A 22,814-nucleotide genomic window follows, 5' to 3' on the forward strand; every position below is an offset into this window, starting at 1 on the left:
TTATAGGGTGACAAAAACATGATGTAGTGTCACGAAATTGACACAATATTTATTAACTTCTGTTTGTTGTGTTTTGTAAGCTTAATTTTGAACGAAATAAACTAATGGTTTTTATTAATTTTATCTTCTTCGTGTTTGTTGTGTTGGTCGTTTTTATCGTGTTTTGATTGAGTCGTTTTGGTGTTAGTAAAACAAAACACGGCATAATGTCGTGTTCGCGTGATATAAAATTGTTGTGTCGTTTTGTATTAGCTAAAAACACATCACTATTGTCCGATTTGTCACCTTATGCTATGCTAATATCTAATTCTTTTACAAAATTTTCCTTATTTTATCTTTCATTTCCGTTCCCTCGAGTATGCTATCGTTTTCTGAAACATCTTCTAAGAGATCACATTTTTATGAAAATAGTCGTGCTGTGCTGTGCCATTTTAAGCCTTCTATGGGGTCCCATCCCATCTTCTAGTGCTGTATGAAAAAAAGTGTAAACATAGTGGGATTGTTTACAACCACCAAAAATAAAATATCATTCAGTTAGTCCAACATTTTTATTTACTGTAAATGGACAGTCGTGTGTTGAGTCTCATGAAACTCAGTTGATTTGATGTATCATATGCTTTAACATCATCAACCAATCCAATGTGAGTACTAATTAAATTGATTCCATGATACGACATAAGTGCGTCTTAGCATATTCACCATGGCATTATTTGACTCTTGAGAATGATGTTGATGAAACTTAATTTTGTAGGGGACCAAAGTTATTGCTCGTGACCCCCCCATTGAGACTGAGACTTCATAAATTGACATTTGGGAATTGGAACATCATTTCAACACTCGTGATTGTCGAGGTAATCTGATCTAATGGAAATCCACCCAAATTTTGTTGCCCAAAATCAAAAATCAAATTGATTAGTAGATGGGAATGCATGTTTTAAAATTTAATTTCAGTAAATGTTTGATAAGGATGGTTCAAAAAACCTGATAAACTACACTATATATATATATATATATATATATATATATATATATATATATATATATATATATAACTGGTTTAACCAATCGAATCGAGTTAATTAAGGAGGTCTTGGGTTCTATCTCAGGCGTATGCAGCGTTCTAAAAAAAAAATTATACCTCGAGTAATTCAATGAAAGTTATACTTGTTTGCAGTCTTATTCAAATGAGATTGAAAAATTATTAGGTGCTCAGGTGTTCTTTAGATTCATGATTTTGCATAATAGCATTTTTGGCAAACCTATAGAGCTACGTTGAAATAAAAAATCACAATTTAATACTTTATGAGTTTAAATAATGTCTAGTGTTCATGTTTGTTTCATTCAATTTTTTTATGCTTGAAGTGGGTCCTTTTGTTTTTGTTCATTGTGCTCAAACATGAAAAAACCAACATTTCTATAAGATATGAAAATTTTGAAATGGCAAAGTATAAGCTAAAGTAGATGGGGTTGGCGATTTTTTTAACTATATCTAAAAATAACTAATATATTGATGCAATCAAGTCCTCGACGGAAAATATGAAGGACCGATGAATAGAAAACACTTATAATCTTCTTGTTTGAAATTGGATGTTCCAAGTGTTCCAAGACATGTTTATTACAAAGAAGATAACGAGTCACCCGTAATTTGAAGGTGTCTCAGGATTACGCTATGATGCCCAAATTAGGGATGTGTACTTAAGAAAATGTATGAGAGTGATATAGAAACTTTGGGAGTGAACTGTTATTTGTTGATACCTCTTGTGCAGGTGTGTAATTTTACAAATGTGTTTAAAAATACTCATTTTATAATCTACCCTAATAAATAAACATCTTATTGACACTTGGCAAATTCTTATGCGTTTAGACAAATGGCATTTTCTTGATTTTTTAATTATCTAATATTCCACATGTAAATTTATTAGAATGTCACATGTAATGCAGACACATTGTTGAATACACGTATATGTAATGTTTATGTTTCCTAAATTAAGTCCATATACAGAGCAACAAAGATACGTTTGCCAACTGATTAGCCTTCAATCACGATGGATTGAAGGCTTCGATTTCAAAATCATATCGGTTCCATTTAACCAAATATTCTCTGTGTATGGACTATGTACTTATATGGAATGTTAAATGGATATCTATTTAGAATCGCATCAATCATGCGTAATCGTTCATCTTTTACTTATAGCAGGTAATAATTTCCAAAAATTTCTTTCAATTACATCTATATACATAATACATTCATGAGCCGTTTCCTTTCAATTTCGTTTATACATGCACGGGTCGTCTTCTTCACGCTGGAAATCAACTGTCTTGAAGAATCTGCATTACCATCCCAACAACTACATAAGGTTAGTATTATGCCCATTTATATATGCACGACTCATTTCCTTTTAGTTTCGATTCTCTTCTTTTTTTTAACACAGTGTAACAAGGCCATTTGTATAATGTCCGCCAACTGTTCGATGTAATGTCAATCTCAATTTCTTTGTTTGAAATATTCAACATATTATGCCTTCTATATGAATGTGTTGTAAACAATAAAAGTGAAACACATATGACTTTTTTGCCCCTGCTCATAGGAAAGTGCGGTCAATAAACAACCGTCTTAGAAATTATGTAGCCATCTGCATATAAAAAAAAGGCTAAATAAAACCATAAAATGCAATGGAAACTGAAAGGAAACGAAGTAATATAAAGTTTGCTTAGTTTCTCTGTTGGAAACATTGAACATATTATGCCTTCAATCTAAAATAAGTATATCCTACTATACATTGTTTTTACAGCTGATTATCCACTAATCACTTTCAAAACACACATCCAAACACTCCCCAGATACAAAAAACTTCTCTTCTCAATCCCTGTAACACAGGGAATCTTGATAAATCAGAGTAGGTTCACAACATTCATCAATTTTAATTACCATGAGTTTGGAGGGAAAAAAGAAAAAAGGAAAATAGGTAGACAGGTAAATGATTGGTGTCTTGATACATTCAACCAAGATTTTTTTTGGCTTAATCTATTAAGTCATTTTGTCCAAATTAAGTCAAAAGGTAACAACCATATGGCATTAAGTGCTTAACTCATTAGCTCAAAAACTAACAGGGGCTATTAAGTATTACCTCAAAACTTTTTAGCAATTGCTGCTATCCAGGCTCTATCTTTATCATTATATGCATAACTAATGCTAGATGCCAACAACACAAACCCTGTAATCTTGTCTTGAAAGTTGTTCCCTTTAAGCACATGCAAAATCAATACAGAACGTGTCTCTTTAGGAAGCATGTCCCAGTGCTCAGAACACACATCATTTTGTAATCTCCTTTAGAATTAATAATGTAATTATCGCCAAATGAATTAACAACACTAGATCACGGGTCATATTCTAAAGAATATGATTCTAATGGTATAAAGAATATGATTCCAGCAATATTTTCTGTTTGTATATCGATGCTACCCATGCCCTTCTCCTATCTGTTCTCTTTTCTACTCGGATTCTCACTACTTTTCCCATTATGCCCCTGCATTACCATGTTTCAGACCATGTTTCTTAATAAGATATCCACAAACGTTTTATAATGAATAAAAGGTAAGTCAAACACATATACCTAAACCCACCAAATATTCAACACAAAATCTGGCTAAAATTTTTCCAATTAATAAAAAAAATCTGAACCTAAATTGAAAACTTCATCAATTAATAACTTTTTTTATAAAACAAACCTTAACAATTCATGTTCCACTGCGTCTGCCCATCAGAAATCCTTTGTCGATCACTTTATTTCCATCTCAGCACCCATAAACTCCGACGGTATCATCTGTGATTTCTTTCTACTGTCGTTGTTTAACGAACCCTTTAACGTTCCTTCGATCTTCAATTGTACACGAGACGATCCAAAGCGCACCTTGCATTCTGCTTAGGTCAAGAATCGATATTCACAGATACAGTTTCAACGCCTCCTTCGTTGCTCACGGTGTTGTTTTAATTTTTTATCTTCATTCTTTACATAAACCCTTTTTTTATATTTAAACTTATTAATAAATAAATATATATTTTTAACTTAATTTGACTAAACATATATCACGAAAATGTGTCTTTCGATGTAAAATAAATATTATAATTATTAAATAATCACATTCTCTATGAACTTTTGATGACGATTCGATAGATCTACAACACAAATGGTAAACCCAAACTAAATAGTTGAAAAGTTTATTTCTATATTATATTTTTACGTTTTTTTTTAAAACCCATGAATCACATAAAAATAATATATACCCTCTATTCTTTTTTTAATAGTCAAACTTGATTTTAAAAATGTCTTTACGATACACAAATTTATTATAAAAACACATATCTACGTTAAATGATTTTAAGTATAGTTATCTTAAAAAATTAAGATAACTAATGTTTAATATTGAAATTTGATCTTTTAGATATGATAAAATAAAACTGTTAAAATAATTTTTGAATTCGTTGTTAAGCAAAAAAAAATCAAAAGTAAAAGAAGTAAATAAACTTTCTATAAGAATCACTATAGTTTAATTTTTTTTATTTCTTTTTTTTTTCCTGGTTTAACTAACGAAATGTATTTTTTTTCCAATTAACTACAAAAAGTTTGTCTTCTTTTTCCATCATTTTTTATCGAATCCAATAATGTATATTAAATTTAAATATATAAATACAAATTCATTATAATAAGTCCACGTCCATTTATTTTTATTAAATATAAGGCTTCAAATTGTGTTAAATTAACAATTTTTTTATTAACAATTTTTTTACACGTACGTACTTTTATAATATGTCAATTTTACTAATTCATAATATACTATCAATTTATATAACATTGGTTTATTATAGTTTTATTACAGGATCTATTGTTTTTTATGATATAAACATCGTATGGATTCAAATGATTCTAAAAACCGGCGCAAACAAAGAAAGTTAAATTTGGATAAAAAAAAATCAAATGTCGTGCCCACCACTTCAATTGGTAATTCTTTTTCAACGTGTCCATTTTGTTTTATTATCACTACTCTTTTATTTAACTTAATTTATAAAAATATTGATTAAGTCTTATTGAAATTTATATTACACATAATCAATAATTTATATTATTAATCCGGTAGAGTATTATATATTAAATGCTGTTTTTCCTTATAAAAATAACTACTTTACCGTATATAACATATCCTTATCAACATCTAACCACTTCATTTTATTCTATATATCTTGCAGGTAACAATAAAAATATAAATTCAAATATTTCAGGTGGATATCAGCATGCAAGTTTTCAATCTACTTTGGCTTTTAATATTACAAGTTCATTATCCAATGATGCTAAAGATAAAAGAAAACTTAAAAAGTTATATTTGGATAACAAAAAATGTAAAGATATGACCACCACGCCAAATGGTATATTTTTTTTTTCTATCATGCATTTATAATTACTTTGCTACCAGAGTATTGTTTTTACATAAAAATTTTAATTTTGTTGATTAGTTTTTATTTTCTATTAATCTTTTGCGACATAAATAATGCATATTCCCTTATAACATTCTTAGTATTTCACAAGTAACAATTTTTCCGATAAACATTGTTTTGATTTTTTAATATTTTATTTAAATAAATTTCTTATATTTCGTTTTCGATGATATAAATATGCATATAGACTTGGATTATTTGGATAATAGAAGATCCATTCAGACTTGCACCACACCAATCGGTAATATGCTATATATTACATAATTTATCTTTCATCCATATAATTGTTGGATTAGGTGTCTAAGCCCATAACTATAATTGGTATGTACTTGAATTGATAGCAGCACAGTCCTTTTGGGTTGCCCTCAACCTAGCAACTGGATAAGGAAATTATGAAAGGAGAGATATTAATTTATAAGATTAATAAATTAATATATATATATATATAAATGATTTATTAATATGTTAGTGGATTAATATATTAATTAGAAATCATTATGTTTAATTAATTGTTAGCCATAAATTAATCAGAATTGATTTTGGGGTTAAAAGAATTAATTATAAGGTGCAGGGACTAGTTTGCAATTATCTAATAGTTGAGTGGAAGGCTCTAGAACCCCCTTGGAAGAGGGTGGACGAAATCTTTAGGGGAAACCCTAATAATTTCGTCCATAGGGGCTTGGATAAGGCCCTTGGGTTTGCTTAGGCCCTAAGCAAAGGATAACTAGGGTTTCCCTTAAACCTTAGATCCCTCAGCTATATAAGGAGCCTCCTGGTTCATGTTTTTGGACACTCTTTCTTTTAAAGAAACCCTAAGGCCGAGATTTTGCATACTCCCTCTCCCCTCTCTCTTCTACTTTCCTTCTTGCTAGTCATTGGGTGTGATTCCATTAGAGGCATTACACTTGTGGTGCTAAAGCTTCCAAGAAGATCAAGATCAAGATCAAGGGAATATCAATTGTTTGCTATAACAATTGAAAGGTATGTAAACCCTAAACCCTAGTTTGTTAATTTCGAAATTAGCCTCTCTCCTCTAGGGTTCTAGTTTTGCAATTCAAAGTTGTATGTTCAATAGTTAAAACATAGATCCAAAGTAGGTTGCATGTGAACTTAGGAATTGTTTTCTAGTTTATTTGTTGTACCTAAAACCCATCAGTGGTATCAGAGCCATTGTTGTTTTAAATTGAATTGCTACAATTGTTGAATTGCAAATTAGGGTTTATAGCTATTAAACCCTAAAGGCCAAATTTTCGATTTCTAGGGTTTTGGATCAAAGGGTTTTTTCGAAAACCCTAGCCTCCAAAGAACCCTAATCGAAATTAGGGTTAGGGTTTTGAAAACCCTAGCCTCCTCCCTTGTAAATTTCGAAATATGCTAGAGGATAACTAGGGTTTCTTGTTTTGGATAATTGTTACTTAATTAGATTAATTGGATAATTATCCTTACCCTAATTTTCGAAATTTAGAGGGATAAGGATTAGGATTAAATTAATGGATTAATTTAATTAGATAATCCTTACAAGATTTAATAATTTGATTAATAGTTAATTAAAAGATAAATATTAAATCTAGTTAATTGGTTTATTTAAATTTAAATTTAATAGCTTAAATTTCGAAATTTATAAACCCTTGAAGTTTTAAAATGTTTTAAAACACACCTTATATATATTATAATTAAAAGTTTAATATTATATATGTATAAGAACATGGTCAGTCAAATCGCTAGTATGCCTCATTCACGAAGCTAATCTATAAGGGGGGTATAAGGAAACTGCCTATAAAATGGTAGTTGAATGGGTGTCCACTCTCACCCACCGCTTCCTTGATTAGTGGAGGGTCGTTAGCAGAACGGATTTGATAGGACAACTACTTCTCATTAAAAGTATAATGATATTAAAGAAAGTACTAGAACATTATTTTCAAAATCCCAACTCTAGTTACTTTAGGAAAAATGTGAAAAGTATGCTAATCCATGAAATTGCACATTATGCTTTATTGGTCGTTAGTGGAGCGTGTGTGGTTAACCAGCACACTAAAAGGCACTAATAAAGAGTAGTAATGGGTATCTCATAATTGTCATTTTGATGGAGCGTGTGTGGTTTACCAGCACATCAATAGTTAATGATAAAGACAATGAGGTTACCAAGCACATTTGCATGGTTATTCACATCTTGTTTGTGATCCTCGGCATCCCAGTCACAAATAGAAGAGCATAATCTGAGAATAAAACATGCCATTGAATAGTTTCAATGTATCTCAAAAGAATTAGGAATTTCACTTCGTTTGTTTCGTCTAATGGTGGAATTGGTGAATCGTCATTCACCTACCTTTATGAAATTTGCACTTGGATCTCGGCATCCCATTTCTAAGTTGTGAATCTTCATAGTTGGATCCTAACCTTGATATTATATCTTTGGGTTATTCTATTAAGGTATCTTGAAATCTAACTAAAACTTTCTTTCTTTTCAGATGTCTACTCCTGGAAACACTTCTGCTTCGTCCTCCTCCAACCAAAACTTCTCTTTGCTCAATATATGCTCCAAAGTCGTTATGGATGGCTCAAACTATAACGATTGGATGCGCAACATCAAGATGGCTCTTCGTTTCGAGAACAAAGAATATGTTCTTGAAAAGGAGCTCAAAGAGCTTGATGAGAATGAAGCTACTCCTGAAGATCTTGCTGCCTACAAGAAACATTACGATGATGCTACCAAAGTGGCATGCATCATGGTGGCAACTATGTCCCCAGAACTGCAGAGGTACTATGAGGACTACTGGCCTTTCGAGATGAACAAGGACCTTATGGAAAAGTACCATAAGCGAGCTCGTCAAGAAAAGTTCGAAGTAGTCAAGTCACTCATGGCTTGCAAGATGAAAGATGGGGAGTCAGTTGTGTCACATGTGCAAAGAATGCAACGCTACATAGAGCGTTTGGTCAAGCTCAATATTCACTTTGATGAGGAATTGGCCATTGACATGGTTTTGAACTCACTTCCTGAATGTTATGGTCAGTTTATTCTAACTTACCATTTGAACAATACAGAGCAGACCTTGGCCCAATTGCACAACTTGTTGCAGACAGCTGAGGCAGGGATGAAGGGTAAAAGTATACCCTCCACACCTACGAGTGCCCCTGTTTTGGCTATTGGACAGGGAAAGGGGAAAAAGAGGAAAGGTCCTCCCAAACAAAACTGGAAGAGCAAGGCTCAAGCTGGGTCATCTAGTAATGGCCCAAAGGCTAAGCCCAATGGTTCCACTCCCCATGTTTCTGATCCAAAAGAGGCAGTTTACTTTTACTGCAACCAAAAGGGGCATTGGAAGAGATCTTGCCCACAATATCTGCAAGATATCAAGGATGGCAAAGTGAAGCCATATTCGACAGGTATTTACACTATTTCTGCTAATAACTCATTATCTTCTCGTTCATGGGTCCTTGATACAGGATGTGGTTTTCATATCTGTTCTGATTTGCAGGGTCTAAAGGAAAGTGAGGAGATAGAGCGAGGAAGGATAAACCTGATCATGGGAAACAGAAAGTCTTCACCAGTAACCAAGATCGGAGTTTATCAGCTTCTGCTTAGTAATGATGTTAGATTAGATTTAATAAATTGTTGCTATTCGTCTGAGATGACGAGAAACATTATTTCATTTCATGCATTGTTCAGACAAGGTTTTACATATTCTTTTAATGATTTGAATGGTTCAATTTCTGTTTATAAGAATGGTGTTTTTATGTTTGAAGCTTTGCCTTGTAATGGTGTGTATGAAACAGTGACTTGTGTTGATAGCCTAGGAAATAGTGTACTTAATATTGACTTGTCTAATAGTGTAGACAAGGCATGCTTGTGGCATTGTCGTCTTGGACACATTAACAAGAAACGCATAGCCCAACTCCAAAAGGATGGAGTGTTGGAATCATTTGACCTAAAATCAAATGATATGTGTGAATCTTGTCTTTTGGGAAAGATGACAAAATCACCATTCACAGGGTCTTGTGAAAGAGGTGAAGGTCTATTGGATCTCATACACACGGATGTGTGTGGGCCCTTCAGATCAACTACAAGAGATGCTAATCGATTCTATGTGACTTTCACTGACGATTATAGCAGATATGGATATATCTACTTGATCAAGCATAAGTCAGAAACTTTTGAAAAGTTCAAAGAGTTTAAGCATGAAGTCGAAAATCAATTGGGCAGAAAGATAAAGATACTTAGATCCGATAGAGGCGGGGAGTATCTTAGTATCGAGTTTAACGACTATCTGAAAGAATGTGGGATAGTCTCACAATTGACTCCTCCTAGGACACCACAGTTAAATGGTGTAGCTGAGAGGCGTAATCGAACCTTGTTAGACATGGTTCGTTCTATGATGAGTCGGGCTTCGCTTCCTATTCACTTCTGGGGGTATGCCTTAGAGACAGCCGCCCACATCCTCAATCTTGTCCCTACAAAGAAGGTTGCCAAAACACCTCACGAAATGTGGACAGGGAAAGTTCCCTCGTTAGCACATATTAAAGTCTGGGGTTGTGAAGCTTTCGTAAGACGAGAGACTCACGACAAGCTAGCAGCTAGAAGTGAGAAATGTGTTTTCATTGGTTACCCAAAGCAGTCTTTTGGATATTTGTTCTACAGGCCTAGTGAGAATGTGGTCTTTGTAGCACGAAGAGGAGTCTTTCTTGAAAGAGAGCTCATATTCAAAGAGGACAGTGGGAGCACTATTGACCTTGAAGAAATTCAAGAGTCAGCCAATGAAGGAACCTTAGATGACACTAGCACTCAACCAGAGGAAACAGTTCCTGTTGAACCAATCGATAACTCATTACCTCTTAGAAGATCCACTAGGGTGAGTGTGCCACCTGAGTTGTATGGTTTTCATATTACTTCAGATGGTGACACATTCATAAGTGACAGAACACTGGTAAACTTAGATGAACCAGTCACTTATAAGGAAGCAATGGCAGGCCCAGAGGCTTCCAAGTGGAAAGAGGCAATGGACAGCGAGATTAAGTCCATGTATGACAACCAAGTTTGGAATTTGGTTGATAGTGCACCAGGTCGTAAGACAGTTGGGTGCAAATGGATCTTCAAGAAGAAGACAGACATGGATGGAAATGTACACACATTCAAGGCTCGACTGGTTGCAAAAGGTTTCACTCAAACCCCAGGGGTTGACTATGATGAAACCTTCTCGCCAGTGGCTAAGATTAAATCTATTAGGATATTGCTCGCCATAGCTGCCTTTCATGATTATGAAATCTGGCAGATGGATGTCAAAACTGCTTTCCTTAATGGGAAGTTGGCTGAAGATGTTTACATGAGTCAGCCAGAGGGTTTTGTTGATGCAAAGTTCCCTAATAGAGTGTGCAAGCTTGAGAAATCCATTTATGGATTGAAACAAGCATCTCGCAGTTGGAATCTTTGCTTCCATGAGAAAGTCAAAGAATTTGGTTTCTCTAGAAGTGAAGATGAGTTCTGTGTGTATATCAAAGCTAGTGGGAGTATAGTAACTTTTCTGGTGTTGTATGTCGATGACATATTACTCATTGGTAACGACGTTCCAACCTTGAAAGAAGTTAAGTCTTGGCTTGGAAAGTGTTTTGCCATGAAAGACCTTGGAGAAGCTGCCTATATTCTTGGGATTAGAATATTGAGAGATAGAAAGAAGAGACTAATTGGACTTAGTCAGAGCACATACTTGGATAAGGTACTAAAGAGGTTTAGTATGGAAAATTCCAAGAAGGGAGAGCTACCTATCCAGAGCAATACCAAATTGAGTAAGACTCAATGTCCGAGTACAGATGTTGAAATAGATGACATGAATCGTGTACCTTATGCTTCCGCTGTCGGATCGATCATGTACGCTATGACATGTACTCGCCCTGATGTGGCATTTGCTTTGAGCATGGTCAGTCGCTATCAGGGAAACCCAGGTAGAGCTCATTGGATAGCAGTTAAGAATATACTCAAGTATTTGCGAAGGACAAAGGACTGGGTCCTTGTGCTTGGTGGCAGTGATACTTTGAGAGTAGATGGTTACAGTGATGCCAGCTTTCAGACGGATAGAGATAACTTCCGTTCTCAGTCAGGCTGGGTGTTTTTACTAAATGGAGGAGCAGTTACTTGGAAGAGTTCCAAGCAAAATATGGTGGCTGATTCTACTTGTGAATCAGAGTACATAGCAGCAAGTGAAGCGTCGAAAGAAGCAGCTTGGTTGAGGAACTTCATCGGGGATCTCGGAGTTGTTCCAACCATCCAGGAGCCTATGGAACTGTTCTGCGATAATGAAGGAGCGGTTGCCTTGACAAAGGAACCAAGAGATCATGGTAAGACCAGACATATCGACAGAAAGTACCATTTCATCAGACATAGAGTAGAAGAAGGCCATCTTATAGTAAAGAGGGTGTCATCTGAAGATAACCCAGCAGATCCTCTCACAAAGGGTCTGAGTAGGGCTAAGCATATTCAGCATGCTCGGAGCATAGGACTGAAAGATGATATTAGTTTTAGTAGTTAGATTAGTTTTTGAAACTTGTAACAAAGTAAATGTAATTGACTTTTGGTGATTAAATAATAAAGTATTATTTATAAGTTTGGCTACTACCTTTTGTTGATTGTTTATTATTGTGTTTCATTTTTGCATGTTTTACTTCCTGAATAATGAGATTATTCAAACTCCACAGTCGCTCGTACTCTTGGAAGTAAGTAGTGAATTAAGACTGTCATGAATTGGATTGCAGATTGTCTAAGGATAGACATGGCAATAGAATTGCTGCAATATTCATGAGTACTCAGAAATTGAGATTTGAGTATTGGATAAACCCACGCTCAGAGTATTACTTCATGGAATTCATCACGAGTAATACTGAGACGATAATATCTTATAATCTTGAAACGAAGATATATGAGTTGTAATTTACAAGTCGGTTGTGCATTGGTGATACGAAAACGCATCAGTAACTTGGTGTTATAAAACGTATTGTCATGCATAATTTGATGAGTAAAAGATACAAGCATATGAGTCAACGTTTATTCGTTCCTTTTGCCCTAACAGGAAAAGCGATATATGTGGGCCCCTCGATGATTTGGTGTTGACTTATGTGCTGGGCCCAGCCAGGACTAAATTGATGTGTTCGATTAGAAGTCCTACATCATCACAAATCAGGAATCGGGAAACATAGATTCTGGACAAACAGATTGATTACATTCCATGTCTTTTGTCTGGGGATATCAAGCAGAATGAAGGGTTATATGATCACTTATCTTAGGACACGTAACTGACTGGGTCAGAGTTCGGCAGCAGCTTTTTGGAAGCTACAATTTGCTGGTCAAATTTAGAAGGCATACTAGCAATTATAGTTACAGACTTATCCAAGTGGGAGACTGTTGGATTAGGTGTCTAAGCCCATAACTATAATTGGTATGTACTTGAATTGATAGCAGCACAGTCCTTTTGGGTTGCCCTCAACCTAGCAACTGGACAAGGAAATTATGAAAGGAGAGATATTAATTTATAAGATTAATAAATTAATATATATATATATATAAATGATTTATTAATATGTTAGTGGATTAATATATTAATTAGAAATCATTATGTTTAATTAATTGTTAGCCAGAAATTAATCAGAATTGATTTTGGGGTTAAAAGAATTAATTATAAGGTGCAGGGACTAGTTTGCAATTATCTAATAGTTGAGTGGAAGGCTCTAGAACCCCCTTGGAATAGGGTGGACGAAATCTTTAGGGGAAACCCTAATAATTTCGTCCATAGGGGCTTGGATAAGGCCCTTGGGTTTGCTTAGGCCCTAAGCAAAGGATAACTAGGGTTTCCCTTAAACCCTAGATCCCTCAGCTATATAAGGAGCCTCCTGGTTCATGTTTTTGGACACTCTTTCTTTTAAAGAAACCCTAAGGCCGAGATTTTGCATACTCCCTCTCCCCTCTCTCTTCTACTTTCCTTCTTGCTAGTCATTGGGTGTGATTCCATTAGAGGCATTACACTTGTGGTGCTAAAGCTTCCAAGAAGATCAAGATCAAGATCAAGGGAATATCAATTGTTTGCTATAACAATTGAAAGGTATGTAAACCCTAAACCCTAGTTTGTTAATTTCGAAATTAGCCTCTCTCCTCTAGGGTTTTAGTTTTGCAATTCAAAGTTGTATGTTCAATAGTTAAAACATAGATCCAAAGTAGGTTGCATGTGAACTTAGGAATTGTTTTCTAGTTTATTTGTTGTACCTAAAACCCATCAATAATGTATAATTAATTGTGTAATAATATATTCATTTGTTTATTATGTTTGTTTTATTTTTTTGTAATAATTAAAATATTTTTATTTCATAGAGTATATGGAGTGTGCTCAGCAATGTTTCAAATCTACTTCGAATTATACGACAAGAACTCCGTTATCTAAGTGTTCAAACATCTAATATTGAAGAAACAGCCGCATTTGCAAACTGGATTTTGAATATAGGTGAATGAAAGGTTGGTGGCTTAAACGACGGCGAGGCAATTGTTGATATACCAGATGATATTCTCATTACAGATTCATCGGATCCTATTGGTTCATTAATTACATTTGTCTATCATTCTATTGTTGAAAATGCCAATAATCCGATGTTTTTTTCAAGAAAGAGCAATCCTTGCACCGAAAAATGAAATTGTTCAAGAAATAAACAATCGTTTGTTAAAATTATTTCCTGGAGATGAAAAAGAATACTTAAGTTCAGACAGTCTTTGTCAATCGGAGTTTGTACACGATGACTTTGACGAATCTTTATACTCTCCTGATGTTCTAAATGGCCTTAGACCTTCAGGTATGCCAATTCATAAATTGGTATTAAAAGTCGGTGTTCCAGTTATGTTATTGAAGAATATTGACCAGAAATACGGTTTGTGTAATGGAACAAGGCTGCGAGTTATAGCATTGGGTAAGCGTGTTATAGAAGCAGAGATAATTTCTGGAAGTAATATAGGAAAACGTACGTTTATTCCAAGAATGTCACTGACCCCGTCGGATAAAAGGATTCATTTCACATTTCAGTGAAGACAGTTTCCACTTGTTGTATTCTTTGCGATGACAATAAACAAAAGTCAAGGACAATCGCTATCAAAGGTTGGTTTGTTTTTTAGACAACCAGTGTTTACTCATGGACAGTTGTATGTTGCATTGTCTAGAGTTAAAAGCAGAGACGGATTGAAAATATTAATTTTAGACAACGAAGGAAACCCTACCAATAAGACATATAATGTTGTATTCAAAGAAGTATTTGGAAATTTATGATTTGTAAAAATTATTTAGAATATTTCATTAATGATTTTTTTTTGTATTTTGGGTTCAGTTACATACTTATTCAATAAACTCTTCACTTATATGTGTTGTATTATTTTAATAATTTTCAAAATTTTATATTATTTATTTCAAAAAACCCGTATAACACACGAGTCTTACACCTAGTACAATTAATAAAACTACAAAAAAAAATCAATGAAATTATCACTATAATACATGCATGAATAATAAATCAAGCTCTTTTATCATCTCATATTAATAAGAGAAACATCAAGATTTTATATTTATTGTATACAATATGATCTAATAAAATAAAGTATAAACCTTTTGAAGCTACAAATACATTTTTTTTTATTACAGTGAGGAAATTAGGTTATTACAGTGAGGAAATTAGGTTTGAAAATTAAATATCATAAATATTTGTACGGTAAGTTAAATGTGTCCACAAAGAAAATTAAAAGAACTAAGGATATCAATTTTAAATTAACCGATCTCTCCTCGATTAAAGCTAATGGATATTGAGTTTTCGTATTGCTAATAAGCATTAGTAGGTTTTGCATTAATTGTGTTCTTGAATCAAACATCTATGGATCATTCATTCTCTAATTAAATAGAATGAAAACATTAATTTTAATTTAATTAAAAAAAACTACAAAATGACATGTGGATTTATAAATCGAGATTTTTCCTGGCTATTGCTGGCTACTGAAATGGTATTGCGGGTGAAACCATTTTGGTAAACGTCTATGCCCTTCAAACCCCATCTTACAAAAAAAATTTGTGGTCCAAGCTTATTGATTTGATGAATTCGAGACAAGGTAATTGGGTTGTTTTCGGGGATTTTAATGCAGTAAGGAGACCGGATGAACGTTTCAATTCGGCGTTTTGTCCACGTATCGCTGCCAACTTCAACAAATTTATAAACGATGCCGGGTTGATTGATCTCAATATGGGGGGTAGGCGATTTTACTATTGTGAAGTTGGTTGTAAACTCAGTAAACTGGATCGTGTGCTCGTCAATCACTCCTTTCTTGCTTGCTTTCCTTCGGACTCTGTGTTGGCCTTACCTTGTGAATTTTCCGATCATTCTCCGGTGATCCTTAGCACATTCCGTCTTGATTTCGGCCCCCAACCATTTCGGTTTTATAATTCCTGTATGATGCGAGATGGTTTTGATTTAATTGTAACGAGGGTGTGGAGGGACTTCAAGGGTGGGGGCCCGTGATCGTTACTTATCCAAAAAACTAAAGTATTTAAAGGATGAAATTCGAAATTGGCGTAGAATTGATTGGGAAAAGGAGAACAAAATGTATTCTGGTCTTAAAATAAAAGTTGGCGAATTGGATCTGGCTGCGGAAACAAAGATTTTAAATGAGGTGGAGCTTTCTTGTTTAAGGGATTGTGAACAACAAATCTTGCACTTGGAAAAATTAAAAAAAAAAATGGATCTTATGCAAAAATAAAAAATTAAGTGGTTAACGGACGGTGATGAAAATTCAATATTTTATCACAATTCCCTTAAACCTAAGATCAGAAAATGTCATATTAATGGGTTGATGGTAAATGGCGAAGGGATCACCGGAGTTGATCCCATAAAAAAATGAGGTTCTTCGTTTTTTTGGCGCCAAATTTAGAGAGGAATGCAGCTCAAGGCCGGTTTTTTCCAACTCCAACTTTGCTTCCCTCTCAGAATCTGATAGGAGTTTTCTTGAGGCCCCCATTCAACTTGATGAGATTAAGAGCGCCATCTGGAGTTGTGGGAATGAGAAAGCGTCGCCCTGGCGGTTTTACTTTCAAATTTCTCAAAGAATTTTGGTATATTGTGCAGGATGATGTTATGAGATTTGTTAAGCAATTCGAAAGCGTTTGATCAATTTCCAAGGGCTGCAACTCCTCATTCATTACACTTGTTCCTAAGGTCAAAGACCCCCTTTCTCTCAGTGATTACCGACCTATTAGCTTAATTGGGTGTTTGTATAAGATCATCACGAAAACCCTTGCCTCAAGAATTAAACGGGTTATTGGATCTATTATTGGTGAAGTCCAAATTGCTTTCGTTGAAGGAAGAAATATCCTTGATGGGCCTATGATCATTAACGAAGTCTATTCTTGGGCAAAGAGATCTAAGACAAGGATATTCCTATTTAAAGTGGACTTTGATAAGGCTTTCGACTCCATTAATTAGACGTATCTTGATTCGATCATGGCTCAAATGGGATTCGGTATAAATTGGAGATTATGGATAAGGGGTTGTTTGTCGTCATCTCGTGCTTTCGTTCTTATCAATGGCTCGGCTTCTAAAGAGTTCCCAATCACTAAAGGCGTTCGACAAGGGGACCCGCTCTCCCCGTTCCTCTTTATTATAGCATTGGAAGGTCTTAATGTCGCTTTGAAAACCGCATGTCAAAAATCTCTTTATCATGGTATCAACATCCCAAACAATGGTCCTTCGGTTTCGCGTCTCTTTTATGCCGACGATGTTATTTTTGTTGGTACATGGGAAAGCACCAAGTTCATAAATTTGGCGCGTATTCTTAGGTGCTTTCATGCAACCTCCGGTTTAAAGGTGAACTTCCATAAATCTAAAGTATATGGTGTTGGAGTCTCGGATGGGGAAATCGACAATTGTGCCCGTATTCTTGGATGTGAGGTGGGTAGTTTTCCATTTAAGTTTCTAGGTGTCTCGGTTGGAGCTAATATGGCTCTTAAGAGGAATTGGCAGCCAGTCATTGAAAGAGTCTAAAAGCAGCTTTCCTGTTGGAAAGCCAAAATTTTATCGTTTGGTGGTCAGGCTACCCATACCAAATCAGTTCTCGGCAGCTTGCCTCTCGATTTTTTCTCTATCTTCAAGGCGCCCAGCTCCGTTATAAATTTATTAGAGAAATTGCGAAGACGATTTCTTTGGGATGGTAATGAAGATAAAAACAAGATTTAGGTCCTAAAGATAAAGGAGGACTTGGAATTGGATCATTGGTTTCTCTTAATTGGGCTTTGATGTTTAAGTGGATCTGGCGATTCAAATCTGATCCAAATGCCCTTTGGCGTAGGGTTATCTGTGGGACTCACAATTTGTACAAGAAGCCGATATCTACACTTGCTAAGAACTCCATTTCGGGAGTACGGCTGAATATCACCAAGACAATTGTTGCACTAGAAAATATTTGTATCAATTTATCGTCTGTTTTTTGAAACAAAAATTAGATCTGGCAAGAATTTTTTTTTTTGGCTTGACAATTGGATGGGTGATGGGGACTTTGCTACCAAATTTTCTCATATTTATGAGCTGGACCGGGAAAAAAATCATGTTTTATTGTTGAAAGACTATGCATTTCTAATGGAGGTTGGGCTTGGAAGAGACAACCGAAGTTCCAGGTGGAGTTATCCGAATTTGATGTGCTGAAAAGGTTGGTATCTTCAATTACCCTTTCCGATGGACCCGATTCTTGGTGCTCGACCTTGTCTAACGATGGCAAGTTTAATGTACGTGATTTGCGATTACTAATTGACTCCTATATAACTGGCTCGATGTCTAATGTCACCCGCTAGCTTCGTACCATGCCATTGAATGTCAACTACTTTATATGGAGAGCTAGTATGGGCAGAATCCCCACTCTGGGTGAACTCTGGTGTCGTGTGATTAATATTGCCAACTCTAATTGTCAATGGTGTGATGATATCAAAGAGACTGACCACATTTTTGATGAATGTTGTTTCATTCGTGACGTGTTAACTCGTATTATGAGGTGGTGTGGCATCGCATATCAGTACTTTACTTTGACAGAAGTACTTTGATTCTGTCAGGGAGATAATTACGTTCGCTGCCAATTGGGGCAATTGCCCTAAAAAACCTAAGGTGTTTATTGCCATCATTTACGGTTATATTTGGTGCATTTGGAAAGTGCGGTGTGATAGGCTATTCAACAAAGTGTGTGTTGCTCCGGCAAAAGTGAGTGACAATATTCTTAGCCTTGTATTCAATTGGGTGACACATAGAGGGCAGTTTGGGAATTGTAACCGGGTAACTTGGTGTTGTTTTCCTCTCAACATTGTGTAATCTTGTCTTTGTTGTTTGTTGTCCTGTCTTGTTTTTTTAGGCAGTGGTTTTTTAATAAAATTTCGTCGTTTCCAAAAATATATATATGTGGATTTAAATTTATTAAAAAAAAAACCATAAAATTACATGTGGCAAGTTCAATAAGAAGATGACATTTATCTATTTATTAATTAGAATAGATAAACAAAAACATGGTTGTTCGATTTGAGCAAAATAATTTTTAATCCTCATTAAATTCCCGTTTGTTTGTTTTTGACATTTCAACCACCAACTGCCCTTATCCTTTGTATGTTTCCAAGCGAATGGCCACATATTCCAAAATATCGATTTGCTATGATTTGCTTAAATATTGGGCATCACCATCACCAACCCATAATATCAAATGTCTCGTATATCACCACCACCTCCACCGTCATCAACAGGTCCACCACCACTATTCATCCATCAGCCATCGATGTCAAAACAATCACCATTATTAACATCAATGTCATTCATCAAACTATGTTTCAAATAATTCCTAGATACATACAGACCTCAAAATCTTATAGTATTTGTATACAGTCCGAATAACTAGAAATGTACTAATATTTCTTGTAATATTATGTTAAAATCAGTTATAAGCAATCATTTCATAGCAAGCACAAATTGTATTTTTTTATAAAAGTAAAGTCTTCGTCACTTACAACTATTTTCTTTAGGGTACTTGAATTCATATTTGAGTTGTTATTCATAATGACCAAACCTTTCCTGATCATATGCCAGTTTTAGGAGCCATTTGGAAAGCTCTTGGGTTACGGAATCACCTCTTTGATGAGTTTTTCCAATTGATCATTAATTTGTTCGAAATCAATTTTTATGAAACAAGGAAATATGACAACCCTTGTTTCTCTTTACCTTTAAGTTTTCCAACATATTTACATACATATTAACATAGATGCATGCCTACCTACATAAACATATACATATATACCATTTAAATGATCAGGTCACCATTTTTAAGTGATTAAAATCTTAGATTGTATCTGTCTTATTTAAATGTTATTACGCAACCGATTGTAAAACTTTTACTAAGTTTTGAATAAGCAAGTAAAAAAACGATATTCAGTTGAATTTAAGTTGAAGGAATAATGAACATGACAATTGAGAGAACATTCAACGAATGAGAGATTCTTCATAAATGAATTCATTATTCCGATGTAATCCATAAAAGTAAAATGAAACAAAACATTATATAATGTCATGTCGTTTTCAAGTGAATTTTCCCGTGAACAAGTGAAGTACAAAAACCATCCCCTACTTATTTCAAACGAACATGTTTACCCCCTGAAAACTTTTATTTTTTCAGATTCACCAACACTTTATAATTTATATCCAGACCAAATTAACGATCGGGAGTTGCGGACAGAGGGAATAAAGGTAACGTACCCTTTTTTTATCTTCAGATCGTCGGAAGTCATGGTCCACCGCGCTCGCTTTTCTTCCTTTTGTTTTTGGAAAAGAGTGAAAGCTGATAAATATGTTCCTTTTGATCATCAGATCCAACTGCTCCAGTTAAGAAGACGACGATCATGATGTCAGTGTCACGCCTCTTCTGATCTCAGAATTTTGTTCGTTTTTGGATTTTTCATGGAACAAAAAAGTATTTGCAGGGAGGGAGACAGGATCAGAGTAGGTGAAGAATGTCGGGGCGATCGGAATGATTGGTCGGCCGGTGATATTGCCAATACGAGTAGCTGCCTCTGCCACCGCGAGAATCTCATTATCCGTCGTCGTCCCCGATCGGTGATGCATCGTTTTCATCCACAAAAGAGATACAGTGTTTTGCAGCAGGCAGCGAATAAGGATGATACGATTCTAACAGTTGTTGCCATACATGCTTCAGAAATTTGTACCCACTGCATTAAGCTACTTGTACAATTGGAAAGCACGCTTTATAACTGCTGTTACGTTGTAAAATAGGCGGAGTAAAAGTGAGACTGTAACGACTTTTAATCAGTTAAAAGGGCTTTGATTGATTAGTTGATACTTTTGATGTGTCTTGTTAAAATTTAGAACAATTAATGTATAAAAAGTACGATTATAAAAAGTTTAATCAGTTAAATAATAATTAAAATCTTTAAATACGACAAATTATGAGATTTTAAACATTTTTCTAACATTTTTGGCATGTTAGAGTATCCATCTCATTGTGCATTAATTATAGGTTAGGCGACGTTAATTAATCGAATAAAGATTTTAAACATCTGAAAAGTGTATCTAGCATTTTCGGCATATTAGACTACCCACCCCACTGTACATTCATTATAGGTTAGGCGACGTTAATCAATCGAATAAATATTTTAAACATTTGAAATATGTATCTAGCATTTTCGACATGTTAGACTATCCACCCCACTGTACATTCATTATAGGTTAGGCGACGTTAATTAATCGTATAAAGATTTTAAACATTTGAAGTATGCATCTAGCATTTTTAGCATGTTAGACTACTCACCTCACTTTACATTCATTATAGCTAATCAAATAAAGATTTTAAACATTTGAAAAATGTATCTAGCATTTTCGGCATGTTTGACTACCCACCCCACTCTACATTCATTATAGGTTAGGCGATATTAATTAATTGAATAAAGATTTTGAAACATTTGAAATATGTATCTAGCATTTTCAACATGTTAGACTACTCACCCCACTGTACATTCATTATAAGTTAGGTGATGTTAATTAATCGAATAAATATGTTAAACATTTGAAAAACGTATCTAGCATTTTCGGCATGTTAGACTACCCACCCCACTGTACGTTCATTATAGGTTAGGCGACGTTAATCGAATAATTAGAAGTTATTATGAAAATTTAAATGTTTACCTTAACCCTAACAAGTTTTCGTATACGTTCCTCGAGGAGGGTTATATGTTCATCTTGCAACTGCACATAACCATATAAGAATCTCAATTGCTTCTTTAGTTCGGCCACATGATCGACCAACTTTCTAATGATTTCATCATGTGGTGGAGGTGTTGGTGCTTCTATATGTGGGGGTTTCTATGGTGGTAGTGTTTTCACTATAGATCTAGTGAATGTCATACTTATTACATTATATGTGCTTGTATAATAACAATGTTTGTGTTAGGTATATGTTCATTGGCACAACATATTATTAACATTCCGGTGCTTGCATAAGTCTTTTAGATTGCGCATAATGTACAATCTTAAAGCAGGAATAATAAATAAATTGATTATTTTGTTATTCATCAATAGTTTAATGGTTTAATTAGAACTTATAAAAGAGAGAAGAACTTAGGGGGTGTTTGGATAAATAGTTTTTAGCTTATTAGCTTATTGCTTATTTGCTTATTGTGGTGGGAATAAACATTTTTTTAAAATGTGTTTGGATTAGCTTATTGTGGTGGGAATAAGCAATAAGCAATAAGCATTTAAGTGTTTGGCAAAATAAAACAGTTTATATGAGTAAAATGACCAATAAGCAATAAGCATTCCCCCCATTGCTTATTAAAATCAGCTTATTTTGCTTATTCCTACCACAATAAGCTGATTTTTTAAGCATCCTATCCAAACACTTAAATTAGCTTATTGTGGTGAGAATAAGCAATAAGCTAATAAGCAGCCATTTTTTCCCTATCCAAACACCCCCTTAATTTGCAATTACACGTTTAATTATGATTGTGTAATTATCGATCAAATTATAGATAATTATGTCATTACCTAAAATGTTTGATTGGCTGGCAAGTTTAGCATCAAAGCTCACCTTATTTAAGAGGTTTGCTTGGTGTGCAAATTTGGCATAAAGGTTTGCTTATATAAGGCAACCTTTTTGGCGCCTCCTTTCTTCCTAGCCTTAAGAACCACAAATGTTTTTTTTTTGCCTCTCATTCATATTTGGGAAAACTTTAGCCTCCACAAAGAGGGGTTGGTTGTTTTATAACATCTCAAAAATAAGACCCAAAATTTTTCG

General features: G+C 34.5%; 2 protein-coding genes and 1 long non-coding RNA gene across 3 annotated transcripts; all 3 read left to right on the plus strand.

Moving 5' to 3' along the window:
* The first annotated feature begins 14,094 nt into the window (after positions 1-14,094).
* LOC145130658 (uncharacterized) lies at positions 14,095-14,538 on the plus strand. The gene has a single exon (XM_079065430.1). The coding sequence runs from the start codon at positions 14,095-14,097 to the stop codon at positions 14,536-14,538; it is 444 nt and encodes a 147-aa protein (XP_078921556.1).
* A 2,449-nt stretch (positions 14,539-16,987) lies between these two features.
* Positions 16,988-17,527, plus strand: LOC145130659 (putative mitochondrial protein AtMg01250). Its single transcript, XM_079065431.1, has one exon. It carries the CDS (start codon positions 16,988-16,990, stop codon positions 17,525-17,527), a length of 540 nt encoding a protein of 179 aa, XP_078921557.1.
* Positions 17,528-20,176: 2,649 nt separating this feature from the next.
* LOC145133571 (uncharacterized) lies at positions 20,177-20,863 on the plus strand. Its single transcript, XR_013718626.1, has 2 exons — positions 20,177-20,254; positions 20,375-20,863. It is a non-coding gene; the product is annotated as an uncharacterized LOC145133571 (long non-coding RNA).
* The last annotated feature ends 1,951 nt before the right edge of the window (positions 20,864-22,814 follow it).

Source organism: Lactuca virosa, chromosome 8 (assembly GCF_052849685.1).
Source record: "Lactuca virosa cultivar CGN04683 chromosome 8, Lactuca_virosa_CGN04683_v6, whole genome shotgun sequence".
NCBI classification, from domain to species: Eukaryota; Viridiplantae; Streptophyta; class Magnoliopsida; order Asterales; family Asteraceae; genus Lactuca; species Lactuca virosa.